The 18558-nt window shown below is 33.3% G+C and overlaps 1 protein-coding gene across 15 annotated transcripts in view; it reads left to right on the forward strand.

The window, feature by feature from the left end:
• The window catches only part of LOC108362756 (protein split ends-like), a 140951-nt gene that overhangs the window by 72082 nt on the left and 50311 nt on the right, over positions 1–18558 (forward strand). For 3 of the 15 annotated variants that reach the window (XM_017615886.1, XM_017615892.1, XM_017615889.1), the window contains 2 exons: positions 14422–14521; positions 18137–18556. The exons of 10 other annotated variants lie outside the window; for them this stretch is intronic. In XM_017615886.1, coding sequence (XP_017471375.1) covers positions 18555–18556 — 2 coding nt within the window. In that variant the 5' untranslated portion in view covers positions 14422–14521; positions 18137–18554. The remainder of the gene's footprint in view (positions 1–14421; positions 14522–18136; positions 18557–18558) is intronic. 2 more of the 15 variants (XM_017615887.1, XM_017615888.1) reach the window with 2 other exon arrangements.

The following is an 18558-nucleotide window of genomic DNA, read 5'->3' on the forward strand; positions in this document are numbered from 1 at the left end:
TATGTATCTCCTGGAGATGTACATATGTATGAAATTATCATAACCAACAGAAGACTACATTTATGTATTTGAACAAGAGCGAAGAGGAACCAGTTTATTATTCAGAAATGAAATTCTCACCTTTTTGCTTCAAACTCAGCCACAGACAAACAAAGTGTCGTTGATTTTTTAATTTTTTTTCTGTTTGTTTTTAATAATCAAAGGAAAGATTGTGTTGAAATGCAGGTAGAAACCGGTCCCAACAATGTACCTATCAAATGGAAAGAGGAATCTGGATAAGTAAACAAGAAATGTACCTGTTGTAAATATGTTAAATGGCATTATACATACATATTTTTATATACATACATATGTATGTATGTATGTACGTGCATACATGCATATAAAAGCCCACAGAAATTTGAAGAGGTACAGACTTTGAAGAAGAACTAAACAAAATACGCATTAAATATCGAAAAAGGTAGAACCGGTTATTCCCAAAGAGCTAATAACAGGTATAATAATAAAAAGAAACAGGCACATGCGTACATAAGACCTAGTAGGTATGTGCATATGTGTGTGTACGAACGTGTAGATAAATATTTATATAAATAAATATTAATATGTGCTTAAGCGTCGCTAGTTTACTTCCTTTTCGTATTGATGTTTACTGCTTACTATGTGTATGTACATAAATATGTATCTTGTATACACGGTAAGGCATAAATACATTTATGAATGTTTTGACGGCGAAAATATAAAAAATATAAACTCAGAGTTTATGGTATGTAATGTATAAACAATCATTTTAAGCGATTTTTGAGCAATAGAGCCATTAGATACATATACAGCTCTGGATCATACCTGTTCATCGGATTAAATAGATTTATATGTACTGAGTATTCTTAAATTAATTTCTGCGTTAACCACGTTTCTAAAGTTTTTCGAAAACAAATAGAGCCATTTACAACAATAATTTGAGCGTCATACTATTTGACAATAACTTAATGAAGGAACTCACTAGTCTAAGGAGTGCCAGAAATATTAAGATTAATATTATTAGAGTCCGTTTATTCTATCCTAGTGAAAGGAAAACAATATTTGTTCTTATGATCTTTATGTGCAACTTCTCGATTGAAAAGTTTTAAATTTTTTCTAGTCCTATTAAACACTTTACTCCAAGTGGCTGGAGGTGTGTACTTACCTCAGTAGATTCAATTCTTGCTGCTCCGAGCAACGTCCAAAAAAGTTTTTTTTCCTTTTTCATAGCGGACGCTCCGCGGCGTACATTGGCAAACTCCCAAGTGTACTTCTGTCATGAAAAATCTTCTCATAAAAAACCTATTTGCCCTTCGGAGGCCGCGTATAAGTTGAGGTCCGTCCACTTGTGTGTGACAACATCGATACCCAATAAATTGGAGGATAAGCACTGAGCAAATGAGTGAAGCGTTAATTTTTTTATGCACATGTTGTAGGCATACATACATACATACTATGTACATAAATAGTTTAAATCGACGTATGATCACCAAGATCAGTCAATATATATGCCAGAGTACACGAGTATTTGTATAAATCTACTATCAGACATAAATTATACACATACAAAAGTTATATCCACTTGCAGTCTTTCTAACGCACGAGCAGCATCACCTCTTCGAATAATAAAAATAATTTTTGTCGGCCACTGTTGTCATCAAAAGAGAACAAATTCTTACATACACTTCCATAGATACTTTCATAGTGTTTAAAAATAGTGTACTCTGAATAAAAAAAATGAAAAAAGAAATAAATTTGCATTTCAAAACTGTTCCATTTTCTGTGAAGTTCTCCAAATTATCTTAATAAACTTTAACGAGCACTTAAGGCGCGCTTAAGCAGCCACTTTGGCTTCGTTTAGTTGCCATTTGTGCTACTTTTGTTGAAGAGGAGAGAAAAAGGCCGTGTGATGCAGCCCAAAATAAAGACTTTTACAGTAATATATGTATGTATGTATGTACATACATGTACGTAAATACATAAACGAGTGGTTAAGTATATAATAGCCATGAATAAAAAATGAAAGGCAGAAAAACAGTGAATCCAAAGTTTAAATTAAAGAGCAGAGACGAAGCTGCTATTTAATTCCCTATTCATACAATGTCGTCTAAAATTAAGGCTGAAATAAAGAAATGGATCATTTCATTGGTGTCTAGAACAGTGATGGCAGATTGTGGGTAATTTCCCTCTTTGAGGGATATTTTGCATCAAAAATTGTTAAAAGGGAAAAAGGGCCATTTCATATAAATAAGGGATCAAAATTCATANTTCTTTACTACTGAAACATGGGTATGTTTAAGTTCGTTGGGAATTTTGTGGGATAAATTTTCAAGATGTGGGTAGTTGAGGGATGTTTTCCCCATTTTCGTGGGATTTTTAACAGAGAATGTCTGGCATCACTGGTCTAGAATTATTGGAACAAAGGTTGAGTTAATAATTAGACCCTTCTAAACGAATTTCTTTTTATTAGGCCCTTTTTTGGTCTATGAGCAGATCTCTCGAGTTGTTACATTTTTCGACACAAACGTGTTTTTGGTCGAAAATGGTGGTTCAAATATCTTAGAAAATGCATTATCTTCAGTTTTGTAAAAATAACAAGATTCCATCGCAAAATTGTATTTAAATGAAAACTTAGGGCCAAATTCACAGTGCATAGCTAACTCAGAATCGGCAGTTAACTACAGATACAAAGAGATATACTAAAGAAAGTAAAAATAACCACTCATGCTCGATACCCGTAGTTGCTTATGTAGCGTATACGCAACGTAGCGTCATATGCAGTCATCTAATAGCGTTTTCTTTTCTCGAAATAATGTTGCATTTATTCTTCCCTGCGCCCGAGCTGTCAAGTTTTAGTGTTCTTTTTTCAGCATCGTCACATGCATATAGCGTGCTCTTTCTTAAAAATGTTGCACTCTAATAATGTTGCCATACAAGAAGATGAAATTTTTTTTGAAAAAAGAGAACGCCATAACATGTTTGCTCGCACGCCTTAACTAACTTAAAAGCCATTCTATTTAAAAGTAATTAAATATTGGCGTTTAGGATTTTATCACAGTATTCCTTATGCACATATGTATATATTATTTTTTTTTTTCATATGTATAACAATTTTAGAACGAGTTTCAGGTGCACCAATAAAAATTGTAAATATTAAATTTTAGTTTCTCAAATCATATTCATCTTTTACTCAATGTAATCCTTTTCATTTGGTGAGACACTAGTTTTATTACACTATGTACATTCGTTCGTTTTGGCGAGAAGAACATTTTCATCGTTTAATTTTAACATTTTGAAGTAGCTTAAATTATTAAGATTAAAAAAAAAAAATCGTAAAATTTCTAGAATTACAAAATAGCTGTGAGAGATATTCTGCATGCTGCCATTTTCTTAACTTCATGGTGCACTCTTGAAACTTCACAGATATGTGGTATTTGAAGCCAACGTCAATTGCCTCTATAATGAACATTCTATTTGAAAACATACCAAAGTTATAAAAAAAAACAGTTATGATTTGCTCGAGTGACAGTGAAAGAATGAGTAATTTCGGTACTTTTTCACCTAAATAAACGTTTTATGGCTAAAATTGTTCAAATACTTTATTTATTTTTTATTATACCTGTTTCTGGATTTCCATTGATGGAATTAAATGCAAGAGGAATGATTTAGCGTTTTTTCCTGCCGAAAGGCGTGAGTGACACTAAAAAACCTACTCGTGAGATATGCTCCTATACGCTATCGCAGTGTTTTGTTCCTTAAAACGCATGTACGTATGTACATTCGTTCATATGTACATAATTATACATAATTGTGTATACATATGTATACAAGATAAACAATATTAAATTTCGAGAGCGGAGTAGTGTGTACTGCTACTTTTCTCAAACTTTGTTTAATGTTTGGGCTAGAGCCCAAAAAAAGTCTCAGCCAGATTTCCTTCTTAATTATTAATATAAAATTTTGAAAACTTTAGTTTTGTTGAGAAGGTCCATAAAAATCATTCTCATTTTTAAGTCAGTTTGTCCACGAACATATGCTACTGCCGTATCCTAATCATCATTCCTAATAGCAGTTCCTGCAGAAGTCATTGTATTCCCATCCCTCCACTGAGGGTGTGAATACCTCTTTATCTTCTCATTTCCCATTCAGGGTATGTGAGTTTGAAATGTTATACCTGATCCTTTAAGCTAAGTGTATACGGTAGAGAAAAAACGCGAGATTCAAACAAAAATCTCGCTAGAGACGTGTAAACACTCAATATAGCTCTACAAGAGACTCATCTACAAAGTCTACGTGAGAGTTATTTAGCGAGACTTCTTCGCCGTGTACATAGTCCAAAGCAGCTGGATCGAAAACTCTACGTCAACTCTACGCTCTATTTGAAGCTAAATACACTTTTTGCTCTACGGGGACGTATGGTAAAGTCGTGACAATGAATGAATTTCATGACAGATTGTAGGTACATTTAGGACGTAGCCAAATAATGTATCGGGAATCATTCTCTTATTTTCATTGGCATTTCAATGGCTTTTCCAATAGCCTCCGTCCTTTGCAAAAGGGCATAATTATTTTTTAAAACATAAGGGGTATATACAAATTGAGCAGATGGTCTGACACTCTGGTAACAGTCGTTGCTTGAGTTATCTGCTGTTTTGTCTGAGTGCCAGGCCACTTGCTCAACTTGGTGAATACCCATTTATATATAGTAGTTTGGCTGGAGTTGCCTTTCAAGGCAATTTTAAATGCGCCAACTATATTTTCTACATCATGGCTTTGATATAATCACATATATACATACAACTAGCGTTGACAACAATTCGAGATAGAAAACTAACTCTAGGTGAGAGGTAACTATTGTCTACCGAGTATACAGCTTGTAGAGTACGAGATAGAGAAAAGTTGAGATTTCTCTCTTTTGTCTCTAGCTAGATTGAATATCTCCTAGAGTTACTCTACCCCAGCCCCGCTCAAGATGGCAATTGGTCAATGACTTTCAGGGCGCTGTTCATTACATTACTGATAGAGACTAGGAACTTTCCCGTTACTACTACGGCTACGTCGTCTGCATGTGCTACTAGTTTAGGCGCCTAATAGCTTCACTTGAGACACTATTTAATGCTCCGGAAATATCCATAAATACCCCTATAGCATATTCTTTGTATTGTAGAGCCTTTTCGATGTGTTGTACTAACGAGTTTAGTGCAACCTCTGCAGAAGACCAGACATGTGCTCAGTGTACGCCTGTTGGGCCTTGGCCAAGATGCTTGGCGGCAGAGTGTCCGCGGTGTGAATGTCAAGAATTATTTCCAGTGTTTTTGGGAGCAATGAGGTCAGAGCCTTTACTCTTTAGATAAAAACTTAATTTCTGCCTATAAAGGTACAAAGGAAAACTTCAAACTCTTGGTTTATCTAAAGAAAAACTTTATCTGAAGAAATATTTTAGACACACTCAGAAATTCAGAAAGTGCTTATTCAACTTTCTTAATCCAATAACGACACATGCTTGGAGGTATGTGAAGTCAATTGCGGGAATTTCATAAGAAGACAGTTTGCTTATAGAAAAAAGGTCAAAGGAATGAAAATTAAGTTTTTACGAAGAGCTACTCTACAATTCTTGGTAACAACAATGCATGCTAAAACGAGGAATTCAGAATAAGATGTCGTATATTTGGGGAAGATAGTCCTGTGGACTCAGTGAGTAAACCACTGGCTTTGTACGTCGGAGTTGCTGGTTCAAGTCCCAGTGCACGCGATGAAAAAGTCTGAGGAGGAGATGTGGTGATCTATGAAATAGCAGCTATCTATATATATAATGCGCGAAGGCATTGTTTGTCCAATACAAAAGGTCTGTACCGTTCGCCCGATTTTCAAAAATTAGTTGCCAAATTAAAGCGCTTGGTCTGTAGATGTGCACACTGGTATTAGTTTTTCGAAAAGAGTTGCCACCTGCTGAACAATTAAACTCAAATTATTTAATAATGAATATCATCATGTCTGCACCTTCGTTCGAACTGCGGAAATGAGTTGGCAAATTAAAAGGCTTGAACTGTAGACGTGCAATAAGGTTTTAATTTTTTAAAAGAGTTGCCACCTGTTAAAAAATTGGTAAGAGAAATATGTATCACCATATGGGTGTGAAACGAAAGGAGTTCAAGAAAGTAGTATTTTGAAAATATTTTGAAGAGGGTTGCCACCTGCTTGAAGGAGTGTTAAGAAATCTTTAGTTTGAACGCTAAGAATATCATTCAGGTGTTGGTATTCAAATTATTTAATAAGTTAAATGAATTATTAAAATATGGGTATCAATCAAAGGCGGTTTAAAAAAGGTTTACTTCTGAACTGTATTGCCTCGTTTTTTGAAAAATCAAATTCCACTGAATTTATCAGTTAATTAAAATATGTATCGCAATGTTCGGCGAACGAGAGTTAAAAAGGATTAAGCTTGAAAATACTTTTGAAGAGAGCTGCCACCTGTTTGAAAGGTCTAACTCAATTAACTAATACAAAAAGTATATGAAATATAAAAACCTTTAGACTCAAGATTTGTAATGTTTGAAGAGGGTTTCCACGTGTTTCAAAAGTTACATTTAAATTATTCAATAAATTGTATGAATTATTAAAAGACGGGTATCTATCGAAATGGGTTTGAAAAGGCTTTATTCTTGAGCTTTATTTAGGAGGGTTGCTATTTGTTCGAACAGTCGAATTCTAATGAGTTCATCAGTTTATTGAAATACATGTGTATCACAATGTCAGACGAAGGAGATTTAAGAAGATTTTAGTTTGAGAATACTTTTGAAAAGGAATGAGGGGTCATGAGCCTATAGATGTGTTAAGCAGTTTTTCCATCGGTATAGGCTAATTTCAAATTTGACGAAGTTAACAACATGCACTATGCGAGACTGCTCTTCACTCAGAAACGATTTTAGATGAAATATGGCACTCGGATCTCTTCTAGCTCTGACTAACAATTGGAATATTTTTTAAGTTTTCGAAACTCAATTCTGGGCGTTTCAACGGCTTGCGGGTTCACTAGTAACTTCTACCGTGCGTAAGTTATTGTGTTTTTATACCCGAGCGCACTTGTGCACAAGGGAATCGGGATAGATATAGACATATGTATACATAAATGATCAGAATGAAAAAAGAAATCGATTAAGCGGTGAGTGTCTGTCCGTCCTTCGGTCCGTCCGTCCGCCTGTGCACACGATAACTCGAGTAAAAATTGAGATATCTTAACCAAACTTGGTATGTGTGCTTTCATTTTGGCGTAGGACGGATAGTTTTGAAAATCGGACAATAATCACGCCTACCTCCCATATAACGGAGTTTACAGAAATACCAAAACTGCGATATTTTAGTAACTACTGAAGCTTATTCACTCAAAATTGATGTTTACAATAGTTTTTAGGCGAAAAATAAGGATATTTAAAAGTTTTGGAAAATAGGCGTAGCCACGCCCACTTATAGCTTATTTATGGAATGGTAGCATTATTTGTTATGGAATTTTGGAAAATGGGCGTGATACCGCCCACATATAACTACATAAGTTTATCAAAGATTTTTGAAATAGGGATGCACTCCTGGTTGCCATGTAGCGGTAGTTTTCGGAATGGCGAAAAAAACTATATTTGCTACTTGCACCGGGTATCTAATGTTCGGCTTCGCCTCTCATTTAGACTCTTTTACTTGTTTCCACAACATTTTTCATTAAAAAACGGCCTCAAGCTCAATAAAATTGTTGGATATAATTGTTATAAGGCAAAAAATAGAAGAAAAAAACCAAAACGGAATAATTAAAAAATTATATTTGTTTAATCAATATAATCCGATTTATGTTTAATGAAAAGTAAAATTATTCAGTTAAATCTTAGTAAATCAGAAGTTAAATTATTTAAGAAATTTAATGTTTTCATTTACTTAAATTACACTGGTTTACAGCAAAAAATGTTCTATAGAGGCCACTATCCATTTCCTATATAGAATTGCTCGGTGATTCCGAAAATCAAGATAACTTTTCCTGTGGCTAACTTTTCGAGAATTTGCAATTCACCGTTATTCAGCCTAAAAAAATTGCGGTTTCACTTAATCACATATCTTACGGACCAATTGAATAATCGTAATACGAGATACGGGAAATGAAATAAAATAATCTAAATTTTTAGCGATTTTGTTGTCGATATTTTTATCAATTTTCTTATCGATGCTTTTATCGATACTCTTATTGGTTTTGTTATCGATATTGTTGTAGATTTTTTCATCGATATTTTTATCTAAGTTGTTAGCGATTTTGTTAGCCATTATTTATCGATTTTGTTATCGATATTTTTATTGATTTTGCTAGCGATTGTTTTATCAATTTTGTTATCGATATCTTTATCGATTTTGTTGTCGACGGTTTATCGATTTTGTTATCGATTTCGTTGTCGATACTTTTATCGATTTTCTAATCGATTTTGCTACCAAATATTATTATCGATTTTGTTATCGATATTTTTATTGGTTTTGCTATAGATATTTTGTTGAATGTTACTATAGATTTTGTTATCGACAGAGTATAAAGATAAACATACATAAATGTTATTAGAAGGAACAGGGGTAGAGGTAGGGATCTAGATAGAAAAGACAAAACAAAATAACCAGGAGCAAAAGCAGATGTATGTGTGTATGTATATTGGTTATGAGACAAAATAGATATATAATGTAAGTTTCACTTCTCCAGTGTGGCCCAATCGCACTTACTATTTTCGTCTATATTTAATGAAACCAAAAATAAAAAAAGTCATATATTTGCATTTCAGCTTTAGTGTCATGAAGATTTCTCCTCCACAATTATCACCCTCCTACCTACTCTGCCACCCATTCGATTCGTACGAGCGGGCACAGCTTCAGCTTGAACACATCGTCGTCAGCATATCAACGCTTTGCTACTTCGCGCTCAATCTCCAACGATTAGTGGCGTTCATTGACGGCACTTTAGTGTTAAAGTTGAAATGAAGTTTTTGTGTGTGCCTTTCTTCTCTGTTTCCCGATCGCACCAGTGTTCCAAGTGATTTGTCTGCGTCTATGCCGCCACATCTCACCTACGAAATTTCCAAATGTCATTGACTTATGCTGTTACTGCAGTGCTGTGACTGTGGCAACGGTCACCTTTATTATTAGCACATTCATGCATGCATACATACAGTTATTTTTTCACGTAAGTATTTGTATGTAGTATGCGTGTCTAGCAACGTTGCCAATTCACATGAGTATGTCTGTTGGTTTGTAAAGTCAGCTGACTAATGGCCTGATTGTTGTGCATACATAGTACGAGTACATGTATATATGTACATACATATGTACAACCATACATTTGTATGCATGAATATGACCACTACCACTAGCTTTTGAGTGCTTTTCATTTTGTTTCCCTATTATTTATTTATCTATTTGAAATTTCTCCACTTCGATGTCGATTTCATATTTCGGTTTTTTATGTTCGAACTTTATTCAACTTCCAACAAAACGATATTAACTAACGCCTAAAAAATCTCCATGCCACATGCATTTGCGTCGATATCTTCTTTTCATTTCCCTAATCACTCCATTTACATAAGCGGTAAATTTCTAAAATTTCTTTACTGCTTTGTTAACTTTTTTACTTGTGGAATTTTTGTGCGATTGATGTTAAATAAGTTCAAAACAAAATTTAACCAAACAAATATATATATCGATACCTAACGGCCAAAAAAGTTTAAAACTTTCTTTTTGATGCAGAAGTGCAATTAATTAGACGCTCTAGAAGTATTTCTGCATCAAAAAGATTTTTAAAAATTTAGGGCTCGATGTATGCACGCATATACAGTAGAGTGGTGCAAAAAAGGTAAAGCCGGAATTTTAATGATCTCACCCTCCAGGATTGTGCTATACTAAAAAAAATTATACCCCTGTTTTTTTCATTTTGAAATCAAAAAACATTTATAGCCGCTCAAAGCGCTCAAAGTTGTCCATAGATTTTATATTGTAAAAAAGTTTTCGTAGAAATGGTATAGTGTTCTTGAAAATCTCAATTTTTCGACCGGAAAACTTCAGAAGACTTTCAATAATAATATCCAATTCTTTACTTAACCATTTTCAATTACTAACTATTTTGTATAGGACCCCTAAAAACCTTAAAACATGCAACGGGGAAAACATTAAAAATCGCTAGTAATAAAAAATGTCAAAATAAACAATTGGGTATTATTGTCGGCAGTCTTCTGGAGAGAAAAAAGTGTTCCGATAAAAAAAGTATTGATTTTCAAGAATTCTATACCATTTCCACGAAACCCTGTTTTTTCTCCATATAAAATACATGGAAAACTTGTCACGCTCGACAATGAAAACATCTGATGAGGCGGCTATTGAGGTTTTAGAGAGAAAGATTCTGCGATTTATCTACACATGTTTACGTTTGTGTCGTTGTGTTTTTACTTAAGTAATAATGTTAGTTTTTAGTCTTAGAACTAGTTGCATTTTTCTTTTTCTTTTTCTTTTTTTTTTTTTTTTTACTTATTGTTTTCCTTTTGTTGCTTTATGTTTATGCTTTATAATTACTGTTGTACTATAAAAGAGCTTTAAGATCTTATTGTACTAATGAATTTGTTTAATAAATGAAATGAAATGAAAATGAAAGATTTTCGGGCCTTTGCGCGTTTGCGATGGCGAATACCGTAGACGTAGATATAACGATGAGCTTTACAACATACTGATAACGGAGGAAGAGGAAGGCCTCCTCTGCGCTGCAAAGACCAGGTGGAGAAGGATGTGGCTTTCTTTGGTATTTTCAATTGGCGCCAGTGGGCATGGAAGAAAAATGATAAGCATGCTTTGTTGGACTCGGCCAAAATCGTTTACGCGGTACAGCGCCAAACAAGAAGAAGAAGAATATGTACATGCTCATACATACATATGAATGTATGTGTGCCTTTGGATGTGGAAGTGGATCGTCGGAGGCGAACTTTATATGGCCTCATAAATGTCATCCAGAACCGTTGGAGTGGCAGAATGGAAAAAACAGCTGTAGATAATGTTGACAATACACATGCGTACATATGTACGCATTATTTATTTATCTATGTGCTTTGAAATACATATACGTACATACATATGTATGTACATATCAATGTGCGTCAGCATGAAAAAAGAAATGGGAGAGTTGCGATTAAGAAAGAAGCGCGCGCGCGCGAAAAATATGAAATTAAGTTCATTGAACTGTTGGTAATATAAGCGGAAAGACGAAGCACAGAAAACGGACGAACTCCTCTCAATAGTAAAATGTGGAGGGTTGCAAGCGGAGGGGGGACGTACCATTATGGCGTGAATAGCATCAGTGCCGGCGGAAGCAATGTGGAGGAAGGCGAACACAAAAAAACAGCTATGATAACAATTTGCAACAACAGCCATTCCAGTCAATAGATTTTCATTTCTTTGTGTGATTTCTGCTTAGCGTCTCGTCTTCGCCGTAGTCGATTCTGATGAGATTGACGTTGATGCTGTTGCTGTTGCTGCTGCTGTTCTGATGTGATTATGTGGTAAAATCTGTCTTAAGTCTATATACTACATATGCGCGTACGTATGTATGTATACCTATGAATTTGTACGTAATCGTCTAGCCGTTAATACAATGTAGCGAAACGTTATATTCTATACACATACTCAGTTATGTTTGTGCAAACATTCTAGTATATAAGAGTATGTATGTAGATCATTCGTGATGTGTATTTTTCCATAGCCATAATAATTTTTTGCAATTAGCAACGTCGGGACTTTTTTGTGAAAATTTGTAGATATGCATAATGTACGCTAGAAGTAAATACTTATTAATGTACATACATACATATGTACAATATATGTACATATGCACATGAATATACATACCAGCCCAGTGGGAAAAGTAGTATTGCGTTAATGCGTAATAAACAAGGAAATGTGTGTTTCTTGTAAGTTTTAGATTCCAGTTCTGAGAAATATGTAATCAACAATCTAATGTATCCAAAAAGTCCTAAAAAATTCATATTAAGGCGCATACATTCCCCGATTACTATGTACATACATCATGAAAAATTTAATGCCATACTTTTCGCCGGGTGGGTGTTTCCATCGGAAGGTCTACCGCGAAAAAACGTTATAGTCATATATCTAATGTATTTATGAGCAAAATTTTTTGCTTTTTTAAATACATATACATATACTGGTTATGTAAGCAGAAAAATGTTTGCGTAAAATGGTATTGCTGGACGGCGCCAGGATCGAGATACATACGTATTTCGAAAAACCGAATTTAGGGTACCATTTGGTTCGAATTTGGCATATGTAGTTGAAGCATAATAAATCATAGATTTCCAAAAAATTTACCCTGAATCAAACTATAAAGTATAGTCGACATAAAATGCATGTTTTTTTGCGTTAAAAATTCATTTAAAAGCAATATTAACATTACTTTAATGATGGAAATTTATGTCACGTCATGTAACATTTCACATTAAAAAAAAAATGTATCAAGTTGCCTAATTCAAAAAACTCTAGAAACAACTAGAATTACTCCAAATCATATTAAAATAAGTTTCATGAAAAGAGCCATCCACAATTCGCAGCGTTTTGCGATTTTATAAGAAAAGAAAAAATCAACTTCCATTTTTGGCACGTAACGTCTCTCTCCTTAATTGCGAATATTTAAGAACCATGCTGTTCGATTGTTTTTATTTTTCAGTTAGATATAGAGGTAAAAACAAAATAGAAAGAAAACAAATGTTTTCCTTGTTTGTATCTCTTTGAAACGTACTACTGCCACGTATGTGACTCATGGAAATACCCATTTTCGGATATGAAAATTGCTGTTTTACTGATTATTTTTTTCGATTACCATGACTTACATTTTCCCACTGGGAAAGTACATATGTGTATATGTATATACATATGAACTTATGTTTATGTGTTTATGCATGCACCCTTGTGGTCAGCTGATTAAGTCGAGTGATATTTTGGCTAATTTTTACTATTTTTCTAGTCTAGCACTCTACCTAACCAGCGCCAAATAAATCCACATGTCAAACTTCGTACATTATGAAAATTGACAAACTTTAAACATTTACACCCGAAAATGTAAACTTTTTATTCGGAATTGTTAGAAAAATGTTGAGTATGCAGTTTTGTAGACGCTAGAAAATCGCCTTGGTTTTTAACATTTTTTTTTGGCTGACGGTGTTGTGCATTTTCTTCCATGTAAAATGTGCTCGACAAATTCATTACATAACATCGTACTGTCATCAGGTATGTAACTTGAGAATAGAATTCGCTGCATCTTTTAGGCGCATCAATATTACATAGTTACATCCCGAGCTAATAAAAGGGAGGTAATAAAAATCAATGCGATTTTTTAGCGTCTTGAAATTCGTGCTTTACTACTACTAAAATTTAAAATGCTAGAAAACTGCATCGCCAAAATGTTTCTAAAAATTCTGAATAAAAAGTTTAAAATTTTTGGGTGCAAATGTTCAAGTTTGTTGAATTTTCATAATTTTTGTACGAAGTCTGAAATGTGGATTCATGTGGCGCAGGTTAGGTAAAGTGCTAAACTTAAAAAAAAAAATACGAACGTTAAATAAACAAAAGAAAAATAGCCAAAACTAGTCAAAATGTCTCTTGACTTAATCAGCTGAACACAAGTATACATATGATGGTATCGCAAATCACATTTCCATTGCTATTATAATCTAAAATTCGATATGCAGCGCGATAAAATTCCAGATGTGATAAGCTCGACATATTTTTATTATCGAACAATTACACTGGACCACAAATTTTAATTTTGTTTTTGTTCTCCAGACGCCACTATCCAATTTGTATGTAGAATCGCTCGCTGATTTCAAAAATCAAGTTAGTTTTTTTCTTTATGGATACGTTTTCGATATATTTGCAATTTACCGTTATTAAGCTTAAAAAAAAGATTGGTTCCACTTAATCACCTATATCTTACGAACCAATTAAATAATCGTAATAAGAGATACAGAAAATGTAAGAAAATAAAATTCTCCATAAACCCTATATACATACATGACTTTTCGATAGCCATGATAGTATCTGAGGAATTAATTAATCATTCCAGATTCCAGAAAAAATTCAAACTTTAACAAGGAAAAAATTAAAAATACAACAGTTTCTGTGTAAATGCACTTGTGTTAAAGCCTGTTCCTTTAGAAAAGATATATAAATAAGGAAGAAGTATTGATCAAATAAAAATGCACAGGAACTGGTTAAGATCCGATTAGTGGATCATGAGATATATATATATATATTTTTTTTTTTATATGATAGTTGAAGTCGGTTTTTTTTTTGCTAAAAATTACTTGTTTTAACATCAGTTTATTTCTTCCATTTCAGGTACGTACTCAACTTTTCTGCAAAAAAATACTTAACTTCATTCTCACTGCAAATTGTCTATCTCAAGTCCTGGATTATTGAGATGGCAAAAAGTGGATATGTAAGTATGTTTTCATAATCGAATTCTTATCAAGCGAAATTACATCTTGCACATACATATACATACATATGTATTTCTACATAAACTGAACTTTTATAAGCACATAGTGTGTTGGTATGAAAATTATGTTAATCATCACTGCACGTATTTTGAACATTATTGTGTCGAAATCAAATCTGTGCCAACAAAACAAAGTAGCTTAAGTTGAAACGTTGGCTTTAGTATAATGAACTATTCGTCATTGGAAAACTCTTGGCAAATAAACATGAAAAATTAAAGCTAGTATCCAGCTCACAAGAAAAAAATCAAGAAAAAATCTGCATATATTACTGCAGGCGGATAAGTAATTTTGACGTTTCATTTCTTCATTGTGAAAATCCTGCGTTGCCATATTCATATTTTTCTCCAAAAAAAATTTTAAATAAAATAAAATAAAAAAAACTTGTTTATATACTACGCTTCTGTAAATGGACTAAAAAGTAGAAAATAATAACATGTCCCCACCAAAAAGTTAACCATCTCAAATCGAACTTAACCACATCACTAACTATTGGTTGTATTGGTTTATAAAGCAGTACAAATGTAGAGAACAGTGTTCGGACCTACAAAACTCGATTCAGGACTAAAAATCTGAGCAAAAACAAATTTTCCGTACTAGATTGAATTTTTTATTTTCGTTTCTGACATTAATTGTTTGACTTAAATATTTTCTATTCATGCAAAAATAAGAACGCGAGACAATGTAAGGATAATATGTTACATATTTAGGTAATATTTAGCATTTTCTATAAAGTAGAACGTTTCTAACACTTAATTTTTTAAAGAGCAATAGCATCTAAACCTTTTCTACTTTATATAAATTTTATTTTACATATATTATAAAGAAGTTACTTTATTAACGTATTGCTATGAAATAGTTACTTTTTAATAGTGATATTTGGCTAACTTTCAACTTTTTTTTACTGAAACCGGTGGTGAACAGTCAAAAAACGGCCCCAAGAGGGGCATAACATGAATGGAAAAAAAAACGGAATAGATTTGAAGTCAAGCGGAGTAGAGGAGTAGATTTCAATTTTTTTCAAAAACCGGAGTAAATCTAATCTGATCTTAGCGAAGTCCAAACACTAGTAAGGAACGAAATTTTTACATTTTAACGCTAATGACCCACAGATGGCGGGAAAACACAGGGTTGTATCAGACTTTCGACTTGGTTTCGAGTTGGTTAGCTTTTAACCATCTCAGTGAAATGGTTAAGTACTGTCATTTTTATATGGCGAAACTACGCTAAATGAAGTGGGTTATCGGGATAACCAACTCAACAGCCATAACTACGTGGTTAGCTCCGATGGGGACATGGTATAAAATTTCGATGCCCCATAGAATTTGTTTAGATAACTTTAGATATTAAAATTTGAACAAAAGTCATTATAAGCAATTCATGAGATTGAAAATGAAAAATAATAATAGTAATAGACTTGAGTTGATATTCTCCTCCGACTTGTGGCGTGCGCCTTGATGTTGTCACACAAAGCGGGGGGACCTACAATTTTGAAGCACTGCGCATCGGCTGTGCGCCACACATAGTACATACTAAGGCATCTAGTACCGGGCCCCGACTTCCGAAATCCCGGGATCAAGCCCTCGGGACTATTATTAGGTTATAATATAAATATATAACATATACATGAGGCATTCTTTTTCATATTGGACAACAAAATTGGTGTCACAATTTCGATTGGCTTCACATCTGTGAATTCGTGAATCTAACTACATAATCATGTACTCCTTCAAATTGTTATATCTCGGGTTCTGCTCATCGTAGAGACTTCATTGTTGGCTCTCACAAAACAAACCACCTCGTCATAAAAAAAATATTTTAAAAACAGTTCTTGAAAAACTCCAACTTTTTTGGAACATGTTTTTCATAGAGAATTAAACAAGGATTACGATGGTGTAATTTTAAATCCCAAATTTACTGACCTTTACTATGCAAATCATGCCCGAGATATAACGATTTGAAGTACATGAATGGTCAGAATCACGAAAAAATTCGAACTTTGACAGATCATTTCTCCGAAGAAAAAAGAAAAAAAAATCCTCGAATATGTGTTAGCTTGTATATATACCGAAGTATATATACATATGTTGTGGCATACTAATATTACTACACATATGTGTATATGTATAAATACTATATGTAACAGTAAAGATGATCTCTTCATTTTTTACTTTTTGTAAAAATGACTGCGACTGCAATATGAATGAATTTCAATTCCATAGTTTTAAGTTTATTCAGTTTGCAATTAGCTTTTTAAACTTATATAAATATAAAATAAAGACAGTTATATTTCTTTGCTTAAAAACACAAATTTATTTCTATTTCTAGTATTCTCACTGAAGAAAAACTACAAAACTAGTTTGTTAGCATATTTTAATTAATGATAATAATATCCCGAAATATCCCGGGTCCCGGGATTACCAATTTAAGATCACGAAATCCCTGCATTAAAAAATGGTCCGGGATTGGATGCCTTAGTACATACATATGTAGGTAATTAGGGGAATCCCAAAGCGTCCTAAAGTCTTAAAGTCGTAAAATTTTTCAAAAAATTTTCGTTTTTAGAGAATTTGTAACTGCACCAAAATGTTTTTAAGTGGATAGATGCCCTGTGAAATTCCTAAAACTATTTTAACCGTTATTTTTGTTTGATCAGTTTTACGAAATATTTTTTTATATGCCTTCGTTCAGGAACTATTAAATCTTACGAGTCATATTTTTCTTTACATTTGCATGTACGCTAAACAAATTGCAAGCCTACAAAATACATTTCGCCTACGAAAAGGGTTTTAAATGGTTTCATTGGTGGTTTCAAAGCATTTCATTCCTCGGTCGTGGCTAAGGTTGAATCTTACGTCCAAGGACTTGTTTTCACTATGTCATATTTTGACGCCAAATTTTTGCCACATAATTTGACACAACTTTGTCTCCTTTATCCATACCTTTACCGATGATATTATGGGCAAACAACTGGCATTCGGCCGATTTCGCAGCGCATGTACACGACTAAAGACCTATACTGTTCCAAATCAATCGATAAACCGCTTTCTGATGCCATTTGACAATGTGTTTTCACTTATTTGACGACAAATGCCATTGAATTTTACATAGTGAAAACCAGCCTTAAGGCTCAATTACATTCAACCACTTTTAGTTGGGCTCGGTGAATTAATTTTTTTTGGAATAGGTAGACTTTCAGTGGAAGTCCGGCACAATATTAGTATTAGTTGAACGTCCATATTGATAGGCACGATCATAAAAATTTAAGTTTCTTTTATAACACTTTGTGATACACTATGAAATTGATATTATCTAACATCAAGGATAGGTGTTTTATGTATTCAAAATTTACTTTTCGATGAAACAAAAATCTTGTACTCGTATAAGAGATATCGTAGTTCCCTCAGTGGAAACTTAAAGGTATTTTGTAATTTGTATCACATCAATTACCGCATAACAGAGCTTTTAACTGTTGTTGTATAATAAAGAAATGCACATTTGAAATACAATTTACGCAATCTGATTTCAGTGTATTTCTTTTTTTGCTCTGTTTGCAGGTATGTTTCCTAGTCCAGATATGCAAACAAGAGAAGCATAATATATTCGAATTAAACTGATTGAAATTAATTAAAAATTGTAAAAAAACAAACAAAAAACGAAATATGCATAAAACAACAACAAACGCTTAAACAAATGGAATATCATTTGAACCAACAACAATTCAGCAAGTAAACAACCGTAAGAAGACCTACGCTTTAACATTGAAATGCAACAACAGAAATACCAAACGTAAAAACAAAAAACCGTTCAATAATTTCAATTCAGAATAATTTCAAGGAAGCTGATAACTTTAACCAAATCTCCAACCAACGCAAAACACAATATTCAAATGAGAAAACCCAAGAAAAAAGCGTTTCACATTTTAGAATAACAACAACACGAAGCAGAGAGAAGCAAATAATCAAGAATACTGTGATGT

The sequence above is a fragment of the Rhagoletis zephyria genome, unplaced genomic scaffold, assembly GCF_001687245.7.
Source record: "Rhagoletis zephyria isolate East Lansing unplaced genomic scaffold, Rhagoletis_zephyria_1.1 Rzeph_scaffold_01093, whole genome shotgun sequence".
Classification (NCBI taxonomy): Eukaryota; Metazoa; Arthropoda; class Insecta; order Diptera; family Tephritidae; genus Rhagoletis; species Rhagoletis zephyria.